The 21452-nt window shown below is 41.9% G+C and overlaps 1 protein-coding gene across 4 annotated transcripts; it reads left to right on the top strand.

Moving 5' to 3' along the window:
• Positions 1 to 11944: 11944 nt before the first annotated feature.
• plaat1 (phospholipase A and acyltransferase 1) lies at positions 11945 to 19161 on the top strand. 4 transcript variants are annotated; one of them, XM_024003617.3, is made up of 6 exons: positions 11945 to 12225; positions 12871 to 12921; positions 13323 to 13372; positions 16948 to 17086; positions 17415 to 17683; positions 18737 to 19161. In XM_024003617.3, exons 3-6 carry the CDS (start codon positions 13346 to 13348, stop codon positions 18836 to 18838), a joined length of 537 nt encoding a protein of 178 aa, XP_023859385.1. In that variant the 5' UTR covers positions 11945 to 12225; positions 12871 to 12921; positions 13323 to 13345; the 3' UTR covers positions 18839 to 19161. The 4 variants fall into 4 exon arrangements, with proteins under 4 accessions (XP_023859385.1, XP_023859386.1, XP_023859388.1 ...); XM_024003618.3 differs by lacking the exon at positions 12871 to 12921; XM_024003620.3 differs by lacking the exons at positions 12871 to 12921; positions 13323 to 13372.
• The last annotated feature ends 2291 nt before the right edge of the window (positions 19162 to 21452 follow it).

The following is a 21452-nucleotide window of genomic DNA, read 5'->3' on the forward strand; positions in this document are numbered from 1 at the left end:
TAATTTTATAATTCACGCCGCCCAGTGCTCGATTTTACCAACAATTCCACTGATGCAACAACCACTGCCTCGCTCTTTCAGTATGTATTCCTCACTTTTATGGCTGGCTGGTTGTTGCAGCACGAACAGAAAGTTTACTGCGCACACTACCCACTGAAAGAGGTTGACTGGACGAGATGGCTATGTGAAGATTTGTCTCTTCACTGATCACAAATTGGCTCTCTAGCCCTTTAATAGAAAGACAGCGTGGCTCCTCCGAAAGTCTATGTATAATGCCATACTACTGAAGCAAAAGGTCATAGCGCGCAGTGACTATTGGGGTAAGAAAGAGTGCTTTTCTAATGAAGCTTCTAAGGTATGACATCGATTTGAGTCAATTGAAGGATGTATGGCGTCCTCCTTCTATGTATGTGCACGCCTACGTGAAATTGTATTTCAAAGCCCTGACCCTTGTCGCCCTCTTGATCCGACTTTCGCGGAGGCTGCTAGGAAAAGACTCGGCTCCCCCAACCAGTTGACCCTTTCCCCAACCTCTAGTGGGTTGAGCTCGACATGAATAACATCAATATGGCTGTTATTCAAGCAAGAACATCACTCTAATGAAGGAACTGCAAATCCCAATTGAGCTTGGGATTAGCAGGTCCACAGAACTTCAGAGCAAACGAATTCTGTAACTTGTTAATATGGCCCGCTCTGCCACTAACTATTTGTGCTTGAAAGACTTCCTGAATGGCCTTCTCATTGGCGCAGGCAGGTCCAATACTGGATCCCAACAGGCACTCCAAGCATGGCGCTAATACGATGTGCTTTGCGAAAGCAGAATTGACCAACGTGTCCATCTGTACAAACAGCCAGCTAGTACACAAAGTGTATAAACCATCCGATGGGCGTTAGCCAATCTCACAACACCGTGTCAAGCCTTGACAACTGCCTGAATTAAATAATTTTATATTAGATCAAGAGTGTAATCTCAGGACAGGATGAAGCGCAGCATAGACAACGGTTTACTCACTGTCTATACTGCACCTTAGATATAGGAATACTTCACCTATGATATCATTGCCCCCTTCAGTCACCTTTCTGTTCTGCTTTTTGTGTGGGCGCCTTTGATGAAAGATTGTCATGCATAATTCGACTATGAACCCCCATGCTTTCAGACCCTGCGATGAAAAACGAACCAACAGAGTACCAAAGCAAGGGACGCCTTATTTGACTACAAATCATTGAATCATATTTGAAAACGAAACTTATAAGCTAACGTTTTACATTAAAAATGATAATTTTCTAGTCAAGATATGAATTGATAATACGATTATAACAGCATATGATGTAATAAATGTACGGTAACATATAGAGCTCTACTTGAGAAACATACCATATAGCTCCGACTTGCGGTGTTCTATTGCCACTGACACTAACGCGCTGAAACGCCGGCCTCGCTCATGTCCTGGCCAGGCATGTGGCGAGCGAGGTGAGAGGAGAGACCCGAACCTTGCTCCTCGAAAGAGTGTTCGTCCAATCTGCATAAAGGAAATGCAGAAAAAAGCGCAAGACTTGTACTGTTATGCAAATAATTTGCCATACTGCTACCATTGGGGAACCAAAGATCTGTACTTTTTGGACAGAAATGTCCTCTGTCCTGTATGAAACAAAAATAGAACTGTTTGACTGTCCGGTCATTATGTGCACACTATTACTGCTTAGATGTTGTGTCTCTGAAGACGGAAGCAACAATAGAAAGGACGAGGTTGATATGGTCTTGTTTCGATTTCAAGTACCTGGCTCAGAGGGCGTCTGAAGGATACCAACACCTCATTGTGGGGGCTGATATAAAAATCAAATGATATGACTATAAAGTCACTCAACATGTGTCCCGACCAGCAAACAGAAGTGACTTGCAACATGCAACAGCCACTAAATTCAACAGCAATACGGGTTTTAAACTTGTCTATTACGTTAGAACAATTTAATTGTTACATTTAATCTAATGCGGCCAACATAGCAGAGCTAATACAAAACAGCAAGGAAGACGACTGAACAATTACTACACTAAGAATGGTTTCATAGACATGGTTTAAGCCTAGTCCTAGACTAAGCAATGCCTTTTAATGCAGATCTCCATTGTACAGAATTCTTAGCTATAGGACTAGGCAACTGACATAGTAGTGTTGGTGCTTTATGTCAACATCAAACAGTCTGATACTTTTCACCTCTACACTCATAGAGCTGTGAGTTGGCGTTGTTCGTCACTTTCTCTGCTGCATGAGCTCTACGCAGCCAAAGGCCCTGTATATGCTGACCTCTCCTGGTGGATCTCTGAGCTTTTGTCTGCGCACTTGTTCGCATATATCCTAGCTTTATATGAGAATATGATCTATACATTATGCGATCATATGGAGCAATCATAATGTTAGCTATGGCTACTGTAAAAGGCTACTTCTTAAACTGACGTTTACAGCTTTGAGTAAACGTTCCCTTCTGTCTGGTAGCAACTTGGCTACACGTTACCTTCATATGTGCAAAGAGGGGGGGGGCAATGTAATTAGTGGAAACTAAGCTAGAAAATACTATCCAAAAATTTGAATCTATACTATCTCCCAACTTCAGGAAGTTCACAGATGTTTGGTCGGTGTGCTTTGCTTATCTTGTCCGTTGTCCCCAGGACGCGAAATGGTCTTCCTGCAATACAATCTCTCTACTCGATAGATGCTGTGCCAGCTCTGTAGCAATCGACACCTCCTGCATGGAGTCTCTTTAAACTATCACACAGGTGCAAACATGGTTTTGTGCAACAATGGGCCCGTAAGGAGGGGGCGTTGGCCCTGAATTGCTACTTAATCCAGACAACACGTAAGACAACATATTATGTTAGTGACTCTTATTGGAAGGTGCGTCATCATACAATAAGCTTAGCCCGAGCGCAAGAGAAGCAAAATCATGACACACGACAGCCACTCAATAAAATCTAATTCAAAATTTTCGCAATTACATAACAATCACTAATCTGAACACGAGAACACAATTTTCAACAAGAATTGATAAAAAAAATCACAATATATAAAATCTGTGACATATTGATTATCTTATAGCTCAATACGCCTCAGTCTATTAATATTCAAAAACAATGACTTCGCAGAAGCTAAGTATGTGGCCTACAATCAGGTGACAGACACGCCATCCTTGGGAGAGGAAGCTATGGTATACGATTTATGAGAAAGCTTGTAGATTGGCAAGTGCTTCGGCGCACCTTGCTCACATTGTGCAAAGAAACAACATATTACCACAAAAGTCATCTCAGAGCTATTGCTCGAAAAGTGACTTTATCAACTTTCAAAGCAAAAATTTTACCTTCCCATTTTCCCTCAACTGTCGTAATAGTTAGTATACCGATTTTGTAGTCGTACGTTCTCTACTTTTATCCCACACTGTCAGAACACCAACATTCAATATTTTCCGTACACATGAAAGATTCCGGTCATTCGCCCCGGCGAACACCGCGTCAAATAGACTTAGTTATGGTGTTAGCCACAACTAGGCATCATCTCTGTATACCTTTTTCTCACAACACAAACTTTATTGGCTCAAGTAAACGGCTATTAGAGCATAGGACAAGATCATGAGCAGTTACCACTAAGCAAAAATCCAAATTATTCTACACGATATGCCACACCCTCGTACGGAGTGTCAGCGAGAAATCGCGACGAGCCTCCCAGGTGAGCGCCTACCATCCAATGAACCAGAGCATGCTTCGCGAAAGGTGTAGACACGCGGCATACGCCTCACAGGAGCAGGAATGGGCCAATTCACCAAATTTTATTGTTGGAAGCCATCTGTGTATAGGCCACTTTACACAAACCATTTGTGACAACCTCTCAAAGGCACGCCAAAGGTGTAAGCGATCAACTAAAGTCAAGAAATTGCCGTCTAAATAATCCTAATCATAAATACTAACTCTATTATTTATGACATGTCATATTGATTGTTTACTAAAGCGAACTAGTGGTCCCAATCTGAACGTTTACTCGACTGCCTTCATAGTTTGCGCCGAGAACTCTGTGTCATTATTGAAAACAAATTGGTATATTAACGATGTTGCGAATGATTCAATTTCAACCTAATATATTCTTCGATTCTCAATGTCATATAACACTAATTATTATGTAAAATAAAGAAAAACCCTCCCTAGGTCATTTCACGTTGAATTCACGGAGTTATAGAATGATATTAGTCCAAACTTCTTGACTTAGGTACTAGTATATTTACACTTATTGGTGACGCTTTGCATTGACGCTTACCTTGCGACCGGCTAATTGACACTGAGGGGCTGGAGTTGTATGTTTTTCGAGGTGAGGCTGATGTAGCGCTAAGGTGTATGTAAACTTCCGACTTCAACTGTACATGGAAGTGTCACCTCCTCATTCCTCAGCTTGGCTCTCCTTGCTCGTGTGACACGGACAATATTGGCAGTTGACGGTTCGATGAGAGACCAAAAGGCCATCGGATGGTCATATCAGGCAAATCTACAATGGAAAAAACATTGATAGGAGTTATTTAGTGTAACATTAAATGTAGTATCATAAATCTAAGACAGAAATGCTGGTAGCTAGAGAAAATGGTTCCAGAAAGCAAATAGTSTAAAGTTAATGATGTAACAATACTAAGCAGGGCTAGGTTTACCCACCTTGTGAGGGACTGTATCTGTGCATCTGATCCCACAAATCGCTGCAGCCCAAAAYGACTTCTCGCAGTCAACTCCTCTACTTTGTTCCGTAGGTCCTCAATCTCTTTCTGCATTTCTTCCCTCTCAATCGAAATCAGGTCAACTGCAGTGGGCCCAGGCACTGCACAGTAGTCGTGGTCATGGTAGTTATCCATCTTTTCATTCTCTCCATCTTCAACATGGTTGTCCTTCACACATCCAGTCCTTGGTCTCTCCCTTCTTTCCGAAAACACTTGCTCTTGCTTGGACATGGTAGTTATTCCACTGGAATAGCAAAGGTACTGCTCCCTTCTTCAGACGTCGAAGCCCACTAGAAGGTTCAATGAAATCATGTGGTAAAAAGTGTCTACGGTGTGGTAAACGTTGGAGTGACTTGTGATGGTGAAGTTTTCCCTGTGAATGTTGATGATCCATTTTGCTCTTAGCTCATTATCACTGGGAAATGAGTGAAAACTCAACGAGTAGTATTTCGCTGAGGAGGTACACAACGGAACGGAGCAATATTTCATGGAGCTGACCTCTCGCCTCATAAACTTGACGTTGCTCTTCTTCATTTCCTAACGTTTAATAAAGATGCCGAACCAACTAATAATGTTAACGTTAGCACTAACGTTAGCTAGGTACTGGTAGCTAACGTTTGCTAGCTAAAGAGACAAACAAAAGACACAGAACACAATAATCGAATTACAAAAATCACTAACTGAATGGATAAACACAATTTTCAACAGGAATGATAAAAATAACGCTATAGAAATATGATTATATTAATATACTGAGGTAATGATAAAAYGAGCGACTTTGAGGCTAGTATGGCTACAATCAGGTTGACAGGATGCGATCGGGTAGGAAGTTGATCAGAAGTGGGAAGTGGGAGTTACTATGCTGTGCAAAAGGCCCCACCCAACTCTTTAAGTGTTGGACTATTGCAAATCYCTTCTTTGTCTACACCCATTCAACATTGTTCACACCCTCTTAAGCTTTAGCCCCACCCATCTCTTTAAGGGTTGATCCGAATGTATTAACAACAGCAGTCAAGCACCAAAGCTAACTTGCTAGCTACTTCCAGACATCTAAGTGAGAGAGAAAAGAAGAGACTTGCTTGGGCCAAAAACATGAGCAATGGACATTAGACCAGTGGAAATCTGTCCTTTGGTCTGATGAGTACAAATGTGAGATTTTTGGTTCCAACCGCCGTGTCTTTGTGAGACACAGTGTAGGTGAACGGATGATCTCCRCATGTATGGTTCCCACYGTGGAGCATGGAGGAGGAGTTGTGATGGTGTGGGGGTGCTTTRCTGATRACACTGTCAGTGATTTATTTAGAATTCAAGGCACACTTAACCAGCATGGCTACGACAGCATTCTGCAGCGATATGCCACCCYATCTGGTTTGCGCTTAATATACTATCATTTGTTTTTCAACAGGACAAAGACCAAACACACCTCCAGGCTGTGTAAGGGTTATTTGACCAAGATGGAGAGTGATGAAGTGCTGCATSAGATGGTACTGTCACACCCTGATCTGTTTCACCTGTCTTTGTGATTGTCTCCACCCCCTCCAGGTGTCGCCCGTCTTCCCCATTATCCCCTGTGTATTTATACCTGTGTTCTCTGTTTGTCTGTTGCCAGTTMGTCTTGTTTGTCAAGTCAACCAGCGTTTTTGTGTCTCAGCKCCTGCTTTTCCCAGTCTCTCTTTTTCTTGCCCTCCTGGTTTGGACCCTTGCCTGTCTTGACTCTGAGCCCGCCTGTCTGACCACTCTGGCTGCCCCTGACCCTGCCTGCCGACCTGTACCGTTGCCCCACCTCTGGATTATCGACCTCTGCCTACCCTGAGCCTGCCTGCCGTCCGGTACTGTTGCCCCACCTCTGGTTTACTGACCACTGCCTGCCATGACCTGTGTATTGCCTGCCCCAGTTGGATTATTAAACCATTGTTAATTTGACGTTGTCTGCATCTGGGTCTTACCTTCATACCTGATAGGTACTGTATATTTYTTTCTCTTTGCTCTATTCAGTATGTCTATCTCTGATAAGCTACCCAGGAAAGGGCGGAAAATAGCTATATTAATATATGTAGCATTAGAAATAAGGTTCATGAAATCAGTAACTTGCTAACATCAGATAACATTCATATATGTTCTACAGCTGCACCATCGAGAGCATCCTGACGGGTTTCATCACTGCCTGGTATAGCAACTGCTTGGCCTCCGACCGCAAGGCACTACAGAGGGTAGTGCGTACGTCCCAGTACATCACTGGGGCCAAGCTTCCTGCCATCCAGGACCTCTATAACAGGCGGTGTCAGAGGAAGGCCCTAAAAATTGTCAGACTCCATCCACCCTAGTCATAGCCTGTTCCCTCTGCTACCACATAGCAAGCGGTACCGGAGCACCAAGTCCAGGTCCAAGAGGCTTCTAAAAACAGCTTCTACCCCCAAGCCGTAAGACTCCTAAACATCTAATCAAATGGCTACCCAGACTATTTGCATTGCCCCCCCCCCCCCYTYACACTGCTGCTACTCTGTTGTTATCTATGCATAGTCACTTTAATAACTCTACCTACATGTMCATATTACCTCTACTAACCGGTGCCCCCGCACATTGACTCTGTACCGGTACCCCCCTGTATATAGCCTCACTATTGTTATTTTACTGCTGCTCTTTAATTATTTGTTACTTTTATTTCTTACTTATTTTAGGTATTTTTCTTAACTGCATTGTTGGTTAAGGGCTTGTAAGTAAGCATTTCACTATGAGGATGTGACAAATACAATTTGATATATTAGCCATTTCTGAGACTCACTTAGAATATTAATTTGATACAGAAGTAGCAATACAAGGATATAACATCTATAGAAGAGACAGAAATGCTTATGGGGAAGTGTYGCTGTATATATATTCAGAGCCATATCCGTCTCATGTGCGCCCTCTCCAGGCTGCTCGTTAGGGCTCACTCCTGTCACCAGCTTTACACGCATAATGACACTCACCTGTATATGTCACTACTTTTGGTTTCTTCCCCAGTCGTCATTGTTGCTGTTTCATGTCGGTGCGTTGTTTGTGTTTCTTGTTAAAAAAATAAAAATAAATGTATTCACTCCCTGAACTTGCTTCCCGACTCTCAGCGTACATCGTTACAATATCTCTGTATCAATATCTCTATCTCAATATCTCTTGGGGCGGCAGGTAGCCTAGTGGTTAGAGTGTTGGACTAGTAACTGAAAGGTTTCAAGATCAAATCCCTGAGCTGACAAGGTAAAAAATCTGGTTCTTCCCCTCAAGGCAGTTAACCCAATGTTCCTAGACTGTCATTGAAAATAAGACTTTGTTCAAAACTGACTTGCCTAATGAAATAAAACAATATCTCTGTGTGCTTAGAAAATTGTATGTCAAGTGTTTTTGAAGTGTTGTGGTTGCAGGTTCACTTGGCACATCTAAAGCCTTTTCTTTTGGGGTTTTGCTATAGGCCACCAAGTGCTAACAGTCAGTATCTAAATAATATGTGTGAAATGCTTGATAGTGTACAGTATGTGATAAGAACAGAGAGGTCTACTTTCTTGGGGACCTGAATCTTGACTGGTTTTCATCAAGCTGTCCGCTCAAGAGGAAGCTTCTTACTGTAACCAGTGCCTGTAATCTGGTTCAGGTTATTAATCAACCTACCAGGGTGTTTACACACACTACAGGAACAAGATCATCCACATGTATTGATCACATTTTTACTAATACTGTAGAACTTTGTTCTAAAGCTGTATCCGTACCCATTGGATGCAGTGATCACATTATAGTTTGTTATATCCAGGAAAGCCAAAGTTCCAACAGCTGGGCCTAAAATTGTGTATAAGAGAGCGTACAACATATTTTGCTGTGACATTGTGGATGATGTTAAAAATATGTGTTGGTCTGATGTGACTAATGAGGAGCATCCAGACGCTGCGCTTGATGAATTTATGAATTTTCTTCTTCCAATTATTGATAAATATGCACCTGTTAAGAAACTGACTGTTAGAACTGTTAAGGCTCCATGGATTGATGAGGAACTGAGAAACTGTATGGTTGAAAGAGATGGGGCAAAAGGAGTAGCTAATAAGTCTGGCTGCACATGTGACTAAACTCAACAAAAAGAAGAAGAAACTGTATTATGAAGCCAAGATCAATGATATAAAGAATGATGGGAAAAAGTTTGGAGTACTTTAAATGAAATCATGGGCAGAAAGACAAATTCAACTCCAATTTTCATCGAATCAGATGGCTTATTCATCACAAAACCATAAGATTACTTAATTGGCAAAGTGGGCAAACTTAGGTAGAAAATGCCAACAACGAACAGTGAGCCATCGTATTCATGCATAAAAAAACAAATAATGAAAGAAAAGCATTGCAAGTTTGAATTCTGTAAAGTTAGTGTGGGTGGAAAATTATTGTTATCGATCAATAATGACAAAACTCCTGGCATTGACAACTTAGATGGAAAGCTACTGAGGATGGTAGCTGACTCTATAGCCACTGCTATCTGTCATATCTTTAATCTGAGCCTAGAGGAAAATATTTGTCCAGTAACCAATGCACAGGTTGGGGTTGAGACCCAGCCAGCTGGTCTGCGCATGCTCTGAGGATGCAGCTAGGGATGCTGTCTGGGCCGGCAACCTTGCTTGGGTTAACACGTTTAAATGTCTTACTCACGTCGGCCACGGAGAAGGAGAGCGGGCCACGTTGGGGGCACTGTATTATCCTCAAAGCGGGCAAAGAAGGTGTTTAGTTTGTCTGGAAGCAAGACGGTGTCCGTGACGTGGCTGGTTTTCTTTTTGTAGTCCGTGATTGCCTGTAGACCCTGCCTCATACGTCTCGTGTCTGAGCCGTTGAACTGCGGCTCCACTTTGTTCCTATACCGACATTTTGCTTGTTTGATTGCATTGCGGAGGGAATAACTACATTATACTCGGCCATATTCCCAGTCCATCTTTCCATGGTTAAATGCGGTGGTTCGCGCTTTCAGATTTGCGCGAATGTCGCCATCTATACACAGTTTCTGGTTAGGGTAGGTTGTAATAGTCACATTGGGTACAACATCTCCAATGCGCTTCTTTATGAACTCACTCACTGAATCAGTGTATAAATCGATGTTATTCTCTGAGGCTGCCGGAACATTTCCCAGTCTGCGTGATCAAAACAATCTTGAAACCTGGATTCCGATTGGTCAGAACAGCGTTGAATAGTTGTTGTCATGGGTACATCCTGTTAGAGTTTCTGCCTATAGGACGGTAGTAGCAAAATGGAGTCGTGGTCGGATTTGCTGAAGGGAGGGCGGGGGAAGGGCGGGGGGATTTGCTGAAGGGAGGGCGGGGGAGGGCCTTGTATGCATTGCGGAAGTTAGAGTTGCAGTGATCCAGTGTATTACCCGCACGAGTGCTACAATCAATATGCTGGTAGAATTTAGGTAGCCTTGTTCTCAAATTTGATTTGTTAAAATCCCCAGCTACAATAAATGAAGCCTCAGGATATATGGTTTCCAGATTGCATAGTCCAGTGAAGTTCCTTTATGTCCGTCGTGGTATCGGTTTGAGGGGGGATATACACGGCTGTGACAATCACCGCCGAGAATTATTTTTGGAGATAATACGGTCAGCATTTGATTGTAAGGAATTCTAGGTCAGGTAAACAAAAGGACTTCAGTTCCTGTATGTTGTTGAGTCGTTAATCATGAAGCATACAGCGCCGCCCTTCTTCTTCCCAGAGAGATGTTTATTTCTGTTGGCGCGATGCATGAAGAATCCCGGTGGCTGTACAGACTCCGACAACATATCCTGAGAGAGCCATGTTTCCGTGAAACAGAGAATGTTATAATCTTTAATGTCTCTCTGGAAAGAAACCCTTGCCCTAATTTCGTCTACCTTGTCTAGAGACTGGACATTGGTGAGTAATATACTCGGAAGTGGTGGGTGGTGTGCACGCCTTTGAAGTCTGACCAGGAGGCCGCTACGTCTACCTCTTCTGCGGCGACATTGTTTCGGGTCGGCCTCTGGGATTAGATCCAATGTCCTGGGTGGTGGTGCGAACAAAGTATCCTCTTCGGGAAAGTCGTATTCCTGGTTATAATGTTGGTAAGTTGACGTCGCTCTGATATCCAATAGTTCTTCCCGGCTGTATGAAATAACACTTAAGATGTTCTGGGCTAACAATGTAAGAAATAATACATAAAATTAAAAAAAAATGCATAGTTTCCTAAGGACTAGAAGCGAGGCGACCATCTGTCGGCACCATCTTGCTTGTGGTTGAAATACTGTCTGCTTGCGTACAGTGTCAAAGATATTGCATTACACAGGCTTTGCATTTTCTCAAGAGATGCTGAAAGAAATCAATTATATTTCTCCACTGCTGTTCCAGAGACAAAATTAACATTTGTTGTATCATTTTACTGCAAGAAATGCATAATTCTGCAGAAGTTAATATTACGCTACATGTGAGAGGTTATAGGCCTACAGTCAGTGTCCAGATTTCAGTTACTATTCAATTTAGGAATATTCTGTTTATTCATGGTTACAGATATACTCGTGAGCAGGATATCAAAGTTGCATGTTAACAGGTTATCCCGAATAAGACCTTACGTGGGATATGAGTTACTATCTGGAATACTGTAAATGCTAGCTAGCAGGCATTCAGGGCGGCAGGTAGCCTAGTGGTAAGAGCATTGGGCCAGTAACCGAAAGGTTGCTAGATCAAATCCCCGAGCTGACAAGGTTAAAATATGTTGAACCAGGCAGTTAACCCACTAGGCTGTCATTGTAAATAAGAATTTGTTCTTAACTGACTTGCCTAGTTAAATAAAAAAAAATAAAAAAATGCCCATAGGTAACATTGCATCTGTCATTTAGTAGCCTACCATAACAAGTTTTGCCCAATACCACTGACTACATGAAATAGCCTAAATAAAATAAATACAGACAGGTAGGCTACATACTGCCCACCTGGGAAAAAATGAATGTATCATTTAAGAAAATGGTCTATTGGAATTATATTACAGTTTATTCAAAACAGACTTCATTATAATTCATAACATAAAAAAATATTCAAGACTTATGTGCATAATTTCCATGCCAGTGATGATAATTTGTTGCAGGAATGGTCAGTCATCTAACTACATAATATCAAAGCATTCTTTATTGATACACCATGAATAAACACTGTCAGTGCTGCTATGGAAGGGACAGCCTTCTAGCATCAGTGAACTGTGGCAGTAACCCGGCGGCTGTCATCAYCTGTCAAAGTTGATACCATACCACGACGTATGCACATGAAACACTACCTACCTGCAGGACCTCAAGCACCGCTTCAATTTTCACCAAGCAATCAGAGGGACTCTAATCCGAATAAGTTYGATTTTCTCTCAGATAACCGACCATCACAAGGACTTGGATTGAATTATTTTGCTCATCTGACTTTCAAAACGTGCGGCTATAAATCATGGAGCACTAAAATGGAGAGGAAGAAAAAGGTGTTAGTGTTCGAGTAAGTATTACTTCTTTGTTTTTGTATACAGTTGAATAGTATTCTGAAGTTATAATAAAGTAACACACATTTARGCTATAGGACCTACATTGAATTATGTCAAGTATAATTTAATTTGAAGTACACAAATATTTATGTGATCATTTTGTAAATAACATTACTAAACATGGTTTAATGTTCCACCACATAGCTTCAGACTTATGAATTAATGATAACATTGATACACACACATAGCTCTCCCAGGATGATATAGATTTCATCACATGCCAGGTGTACTCAGAGATACYGTRTGGCAGAATACAAATGAATGGACATTTTATCTTCCCTTTACATGTATTGTACTATATTGTCTCTAGTTTTACAATGCCCTCACATATATGTTCTTGAACTATGACTTTGACACTCATTATAAATGCTTCCTAACCATTTATATATGTTTTTTTCCAATGTCAAWGTCTGATTATTTTCAGTGGTGACRAACMATTTTTCTGTCAGTTTCTCTATTATGTAGGTGCTATTGTGACTGTGCGTGGCACAAGAGCTTGTGTGTATTGTCTCTGTGTGTATGAGTGTGACCTTACCCACTACATTGTACCCTGTTCTCCAGCACTTTCTCTCTCTCTCTCTCTCTCTGTGTGAAATTAGATCACCTACCATGATCGAAGAATATTACCACAAAGAAACATCAAAATTCAAGTACATTTTATCGTCTCTTTCCTTTCCTTTTTTATTGATTGAACATATTTTTCAGAGAATAGTTGTTACGAAAATACCATTCGGGTATGGCACAGATATGCATAGTAGGAATGCAGTCAATAGCAGAAGGATAACTATAGCAGTGTTTCCCAACCTTGAGTACCTCCAACAGTACACGTGTTTATTATAGCCCTGGACAAAACACACCTCATTCAGCTCATTGAGGGCTTGATGATTATTGTGACAAGTTGAATCAGGTGTGCTTGTCCATTGTTACAATACAAATGTGTACTGTTGGTGGTACTCGAGGACCAGGGTTGGGAAACACTGAACTATAGGGTCTACTCTCAAACAGATGGTGATGGGGGGTGACATGGTTTCATCCATGTTTCTTCTTTCAGAATTTGTGGAAGCATGATGTGGGATGGATAGAAAAAGTGCAACCTCTACTGTGAGTAACGTTTTGTGTGCGAAAGTTTCTTATTTTCACCTCAATTGTCTTTGGCATGATTAATATGTATAGGCCTATATCTACTGTATGTCTATGACACTGTTGACCTTCATCTTAGCTACTGTATATGGGGCAKGTTGGGAGATAGACCCTTATATGGATGGGAACATTTTGCTATTAGGATTTAATTTTCTTTAAATACAATTATTATTGTTATTATTTTTATTATTAAATGTCTAACTAATTCCCTTGAGGACTGACTTAGTTGAAATTATCTGTCTGTAGWGTGTGCAACTGCCATTCTCAACACAAAGTCTAGAAATAAGAAAACTATTTGTGATTCATTCAAATAAGTAAATACATGTGCACTCACCGATGGTTAAGTTTATTTTAAACTTAAACCAGTAGCAGTAGTCACAGACACTGATGTGCTTTAGGGTATAACTTTTGTCAGTGTACATGTTCCTCTGGTGATATAGAGGTTAACCCAGGCCCTGTGTGTCCCCAGGTGCTCTCATTTGCGGACTTCTGCAACCGTAAAAGCCTTGGGTTCATGCATGTTAACCTCAGAAGCCTCCTCCCTAAGTTTGCTTTATTCACTGCTTTAGCACACTCCGCCAACCCTGATGTCCTAACTGTGTCTGCATCCTGGCTTAGGAAGGCCACCAAAAAATCKGAAATTTCCATCCCCAAATACAACATTTTCCGTCAAGACAGAACTGCTAAAGGGGGCGGAAATGCAATCTACTGTAGAGATAGCCTGCATAGATCTGTCATACTATCCAGGTCTATGCCCAAACAGTTCGAGCTACTACTTTTAAAGATCCATCTCGCCAGAAATAAGTCCCTCACTGTTGCCGCTTGTTATAGATCCCCATCAGCTCCCAGCTGTGTCCTGGACACCATATGTGAATTGATCGCCCCCCATCTATCTTCAGAGTTTGTACTGCTAGGTAACCTAAATTGGGATATGCTTAACACCCCGGCCATCCTACAATCTAAGCTAGATGMCCTCAATCTCACACAATTATCAAAGAACCTACCAGGTACAACYCCAAATCCGTAAACATGGGCACGCTCATAGATATCATCCTGACCAACTTTCCCTCTAAATACACCTCTGTTGTCTTCAACCAGGATCTCAGCGATCATTGCCTGCGTCTGTTATGGGTCCGCGGTCAAACGACCACCCCTATTCACTGTCAAACGCTCCCTAAAACACTTCAGCGAGCAGGCCTTTCTAATCAACCTGGCCCGGGTATCCTGGAAGGATATTGAACTCATCCGTCGGAGAGGATGCTTGTTGTGCTTTAAAAGTGCTTCCTCAACATCTAAATAAGCATGCCCCTTAAAAAATGTAGAATAAGGACAGATATAGCCCTTGGTTCACTCAGACTTGACTACCTTTGACCAGCACAAAACACCCTGGCATACTGCACTGATTCAAATAGTCCTGCAATATGCAACTTTCCAGGGAAGTCGAACCAATACACACAGTCAGTTGAAAAGCTAGCCTTTGCTTTCTAACAAATATTGCATCTGCAGCACTAATTCCAAAAAATTTTTGACACTGTAAAAACCATGGAGAATAAGAGTACCTCCTCCCACCGCCAACTGCACTGAGACAAGGAAACACTGTCACCACTGATAAATCCACAATAATCCAGAATTTCAAAAAGCATTTCTCTACGGCTGGCCATGCTTTCCACCTGCTACCCCAACCCCGGACAAACAGCTCGCACCCCTTGCAGCAACTCATAAATGCATGCTCTTCAACGATCGCATGCCCGCACCCGCCCGCTAGCATCACTACTCTGGATGGTTCTAATTTAGAATAGGTGGACAACTATAAACACCTAGTGGTCTGGCGTAGACTGTAAAGTCTCCTTCCAGACTCCCACATTAAGCATCTCCAATCCAAGTTAAATCTAGAATCGGCTTCCTATTTCACAACAAAGCTCCTTCTGTCAGGACCCGTTACGAACTCGGGTCTCCGGTGAGAGAAACAGTCACTTATCAAACTGAGCCACTAATAGTGGCAAACCAGAAGATGAGCAGACACAGCAGTACTTGAGACAGTTTTAATAAAGAAAAAAGAAAGTACTTCAGGCAAAAATATAAATCCACAACGTCAAAAGTAATTCCAGAGAAAAAAGGTATAATCCTCCAAGTCACAAGGTAATCCACAAAAAGGTAAGCACAGCAGGGAAAAAACCTCAAAAGAAAAATTAAAAGAAAATAAATTGAGAACAAAACAGAGACCTCAAGAAATCAGCATGGCAGCTAACATTCAAAACACAGAGCAAAGAACTGAGGAAACTAAGGGTTTAAATACATACAAAAACGACACAGTCAAATAATAACTGAAATAAGGGAAAACAAAAGGCCAAAAAGCCAAATGGGCATCTAGTGACCAAAACCGGAATAATCTCGGCCAAATCCTGACACCTTCACTCATGCTGCCAAACATACCTCGTAAACGACTATCACATCGATCCTTGATTCGGCAGTGTCATTTAAAAATAGCCCCAACACTCTACTCAGCAAATTGGATGCAGTCTCTCACAATGCCATCCGTTTTGTCACCAAACCCCATATACTACCCATCACTGTGACCTGCATCTCTCGTTGCTGGTCCACGCTACATATTCGTCGCCAAACCCAGTTCCAGGTCATCATAAGTCTTTGCTAGTATAGCACCGCTTATCTCAGCTCACTGGTTACCATAGCAGCCACCCACTCGTAGCACGTGCTAGAGCAGGTATATTCACTGGTCACCCCCAAAGCCAACACCGTCCTTTGCCGCGCTTCCTTCCATTTCTCTTCTGCCAATGACTGAACGAATTGCAAAATCACTGAAGTTGGAGACATATCTCCCTCACTAAACGTCAGCTGTCAGAGCAGCTTACCGATCGCTTGCAAGCTGTACACACCCATCTGTAAATAGCTCATCCAACCAACTACCTACCTCATCCCCATATTTGTTCCTGCTCTTTTTGCATACCAGTATTTCTACTTTGCACATACTCATCTGCACATATATCACTCCAGTGTAATTTTTTAAAATTTAATTACTTCACTATTGGCCTATTTATTGCTATTTATTGCTTTACCTCATTTGCACACACTGTATACAGATTTTTCTATGTTTTTTGACTGTACGTTGTTTATCCCATGTGTAACTCTGTGTCATTGTTTTTGTCGCCTGCTTTGCTTTATCTTGGCCAGGTCGCAATTGTAAATGAGAACTTGCTCTCAACTGCCTAATCTGATTAAATAAAGGTGAAATAAAATAAAATAAATATACGTCTTTGTGTACCTCAGAGGTACATGAATATTGTATTCAGAGAAAGTGGTACTCTCCTCATTGAACCCATAGTGATAGGAGAGAGTTTGATGGTTAAATTAGCAGCGGTGACCTTAGCCCCTTACACATGTGGAGAGAGGTTGTGGTTTGTAAACCATTTGAGCGGTTTTCGATACTAAATAATAGTATGTTGATTGTAAATGGAGGCAATATCCTACATTGTTGATCATGTGTGTAAATCTTCTGACATCACTTCCTTTCCCTATAGATGGCCTCTAATGACCCCAACCCTCTTGACCYCCCTGGGACCCCCCAGCCTGGTGACCTCATTGAGATCTTCAGACCGGCCTATCAGCACTGGGCTCTGTACCTGGGAGATGGTTATATCATCAACTTGACACCTGTTGGTCAGTGAAAGCAGTGTGGACATGAGGGCAAATCCAAGCTTGAGTTAGGATATGTTGTATGTGTGTCGTATTGGTGTTTTATGTATCGTATTTGATCTTACAGAATGTGAACGCTTTCAAATGCACTAACTTGCTCAAAACATTTGAGTWAAAAAAAACACACGTATAACATGTCAACACCCCTTTGTGAATGTATTCAGCATTGTGAAAGGGTGGGATTCACTCAAATCCACATTTATCCATGCAAGTTTGAATGAATTCCAACCCACTCAATAACCATAATAATGCTATCCCTTCACACCCATTTAATATTGTCTCCCTCCTGTAGATGAGAGTCAGGCTGCAGCCATCTCCAGTGTGAAGTCAGTGTTCAGTCGGAAGGCAGTGGTCCGAATGCAGCTTCTAAAGGAAGTGGTTGGAGACGACTCGTACCGGGTCAACAACAAATACGACGACGACCGCACTCCATTGCCCGTCGATGACATAATTCAGCGATCTCAAGACCTCATTGGCCAGGAGGTGTCTTATGACCTGTTGGGCAGTAACTGCGAGCACTTTGTCACCTTGCTGCGCTACGGGGAGGGGGTATCTGAGCAGGTCTCTCAATCCTTCGATCTCTCTTTCTCTATCTTCCTGTGTATGCTCTGTATTCTCTCTCTCAATGTCTTCGCTGATGCCCAATCCCAAATCGATACCCAGCCACTCTCCATAGGTTTCAGTGTACAATCATGATTTGATAATAGTTTACCGGCATTATACCTTCTTACAGGGCAGGTAGAGTTTCCACTATATTCATTCTGTATTAAAGCTCTGATTTTACATGATCTTAACAGGTTTATTTAGTATTATACTACGTCCCTCGCCAATTACAGCCCGGGCGCGGAACAGACCTTTCTTGCAACATCAAGACGCCCAAGAGCAGCGTTACCCATCGCTCCCCAAAAGGCTGCGACTCTTGCAGAGCAGAGGTTTTGCAACAAACTTAACTTCTATCGGTTTCAGAGCAAGTGAGTAAATCTGATATTTGATACGCTCAGTGACGCGTACTCCGCTACTTAGCTAGCCATTTCAATCCGTTACACTCACCCCTTTCAAACCTCCTCCGTTTTTCCGCCCATTAATAGCAACACCATGTGATTACTCTGTTCATATTTTGTTATTATTCAAATCGTGCCTTATATCCGAGGATTATTCAATGTAACAGTTAAACTTTAGCCGTCCCTCGCCCCGACGACGGGCGGAACAGGACCCTCTGCCACATCACAACTGACACACAAGCGTCGTACCCATCGCTCCACAAAAAGCCCGGCCCTTGCAGGCAAAGTGCAACCATCTTCTAGGTTTCCAGAGCAAGTGCCGTAACTGATTAAGACGGCATAGTTGGTACCCGCTAAATAGCTAGCCCCTTTTTACATCGTACAGATAGTGCCTAGAAAAAGGTTATACTATTGGATAGTTTTGTTCACACTTTCTCCTTTTTTTCTGATGTATAAAATGCCATTCTAGCCCTCATCACTACTTGAAATCTATATATTGTGGTATAAGCCACTATGTTGTCTCCCTTTCCACCACCATACACTTATAATTTCATGATACTTTATTGGATGTTATTGTATTCAAGTTACAATTGTGTTTTTCCCACRTCCACAGGCCACACGGGCCATTGGAGCTATCAGTTTGGTGACGGCTGCAGCAAGTGCCTTCTCTGTTCTTGGACTGATCAACACACGCTCCAGAAACAGACCCTTCTGAAGCCCCTCAACAACATCAGCACTGTCCTGTGCTACTACCGTTCTGGGAAACAATCTTCTTTTGGTTAAGAGGATAGATGGATACTCATCTTTACCCACTGTCATAAAACATGGATGCAATGACCTTTTGTATCATAATTTGTATTGAAGGCCAAGCAGACAAAGTACTGTATACAGTAGAGATGTTGCCAACATTACAATTAATGCAGTATCTTGCTGGAGATACACATTTGGAGATGTTCAAAGGATTGGTTGTGTGAAAATGAAGTTAAAATGAAATATAAAATGTAACAAAAGAAGAATCAATAAAGAACTGAAATAGTATCGCATCCATTACGAAAAAAGACTGCAGTTAGAGTGCAGTATAACTACAGTATGTTGCAAATACTACATGCAAAGCAACATTTTTTTTTACTGCAGTAATTTTGCATTGTAACTGCAGTTAGAGTGCAGTATAACTGCAGTTCAACTGCAATTACTGCATCCAAAATACCACAGTCAACTGCAGTTACTGCACTTTTACTCCAGTTTCAAAACCTTTTTGTAAGGGATGTAATCTTTATTATGTTGGGGGTTTGATTCTTCATATAATACAATCTTGTCAAGCACAGACAGTTTAAAACATCATCTAAAATTCTAACATAAAAAAACKGACAAAACGAAATGAATAATAATCAAAAACAATGTAACGTGAATGCACTTTACATATACAAATTAAAGGCCWACTGTTTTTAGTTACAAAAACTCAACGTTTCCAGGCGTCAAACTGATATGTGAGTTAGATTTCATGCGCAGAGAAGCCACAAGTGTTACGTTTTAATGATGATGATTGACGATATGCGTCTGTCATATGTAAATCACAATATTCCAAAGGAAACGCACAATTTTCATCATAAGTGATCAACAACACCAGCAAACACGGGGAACAAACTCAACGTTGGAAAGACCAGGTGGACTTGTGTGCAGCTCCAGGTGGTTGGTGAGTAGCTAGCAGTGTCACCTGTAAAGTATTTCAATCTGCACTCAAACCCTACTGAGTGACAGTCAAGTTTTACTTTAGCAATAGGATTGGGGCGGCAGGTAGCACAGCGGTTAAGACTGTTGGGCCAGTAACCGAAAGGTCACTGGTTCGAATCCCTTAGCTGACTAGTTGATAAATCTGYCGATGTGCCCTTGAGCAATGCACTTAACCCTAATTGCTCCTGTAGGTCTCTCTGGATAGAAGCACCTGCTAAATAACAATAAATGTTAATCATAGACCTGTCATGTTGTTGTTGTTGTTGTTGTTGTTGCTTGTTATGAATAGCTGCTATTGTATTGTTTATATTTTGTTTACATTCTTTCTCTCGATCATACCTTAGGTTAGTTGGCGTCCAAGTTTATGCCCGTCTACAGTCTTATTTCTGGTGAGCCAAACCTCCTCTCTTCCACCACTAACGTAGTGCATTCGGAAAGTATTCAGACCCCTTGACTTTTTTCCATATTTTGTAACGTTACGTTTGTAAATTTATTAAATAAATGTTTTCATCATCTACCACAAATATCCATAATGACAAAGCGGAAATTTTTTTTTGCATATATATATATTTCTATATATATATAAACATATTTTACATAAGTATTCAGCACCTTTGCTATGAGATCTGAAATTGAGCTTCAGTGCATCCTGTTTCCTTGGAAATCATCTGTGAGATGTTCTACACAGCTTGATTGGAGTTCACCTGTGGTAAATTCAATTGATTGGACCATGATTTTCAAAGGCAATATATAGGTCTAATAGGTCCAAAGTTAAAGTGCATGTCAGACAGAAAAAACAAAGCATGGAGTCGAAGAATTGTCCGTATAGCTCTGAGACAGGATTGTCGAGGCACAGATCTGGGGAAGGGTACGAAAACATTTCTGCAGCATTGAAGGTCCCCAAGAACACAGTCGCTTCCATCATTCTTAAATGGAAGAAGATTGGAACCACCAAGACTCTTCCAAGAGCTGGCCGCCTGGCCAAACTGAGCAATTGGGGGAGAAGGGCCTTGGTCAGGGAGGTGACCAAGAACCCGATGGTCACTGACAGAGCTCCAGAGTTCCTCTGTGGAAATGGGAGAACCTTCCAGAAGGACAACCATCTCTGCAGCACTCCACCAATCAGGCCTTTATGGAGGAGTGGCCAGATGGAAGCCACTCCTCAGTAAAAGGCACATGACAGCCCGCTTGGAGTTTGCCAAAAGGCACCTAAACACGCTACGATCATAAGAAACAATATTCTCTGATCTGATGAAACCAAGATTGAACGCTTTGACCTGAATGCCAAGCGTCACATCTGGAGGAAACCTGGCACCATCCCTACGCTGAAGCATGATGGTGGCAGCATCATGCTGTGGGAATCGTTTTTCAGCTGCAGGGACTGGGAGACTAGTCAGGATCGAGGGAAAAATGAACGGAGCAAAGTATAGAGAGATCCTTGATGAAAACCTGCTCCAGAGCGCTCAGGTCCTCAGACTGGGGCGAAGATTCACCTTCCAACAAGACAACAACCTTAAGCACACAGCCAAGACAATGCGGGAGTGACTTCGGAACAAGTCCCTGAATGTCCTTGAGTGGCCCAGCCAGWGCCCAGATTT

This window comes from Salvelinus sp. IW2-2015, linkage group LG16, assembly GCF_002910315.2.
Source record: "Salvelinus sp. IW2-2015 linkage group LG16, ASM291031v2, whole genome shotgun sequence".
In the NCBI taxonomy this organism is placed as follows: Eukaryota; Metazoa; Chordata; class Actinopteri; order Salmoniformes; family Salmonidae; genus Salvelinus; species Salvelinus sp. IW2-2015.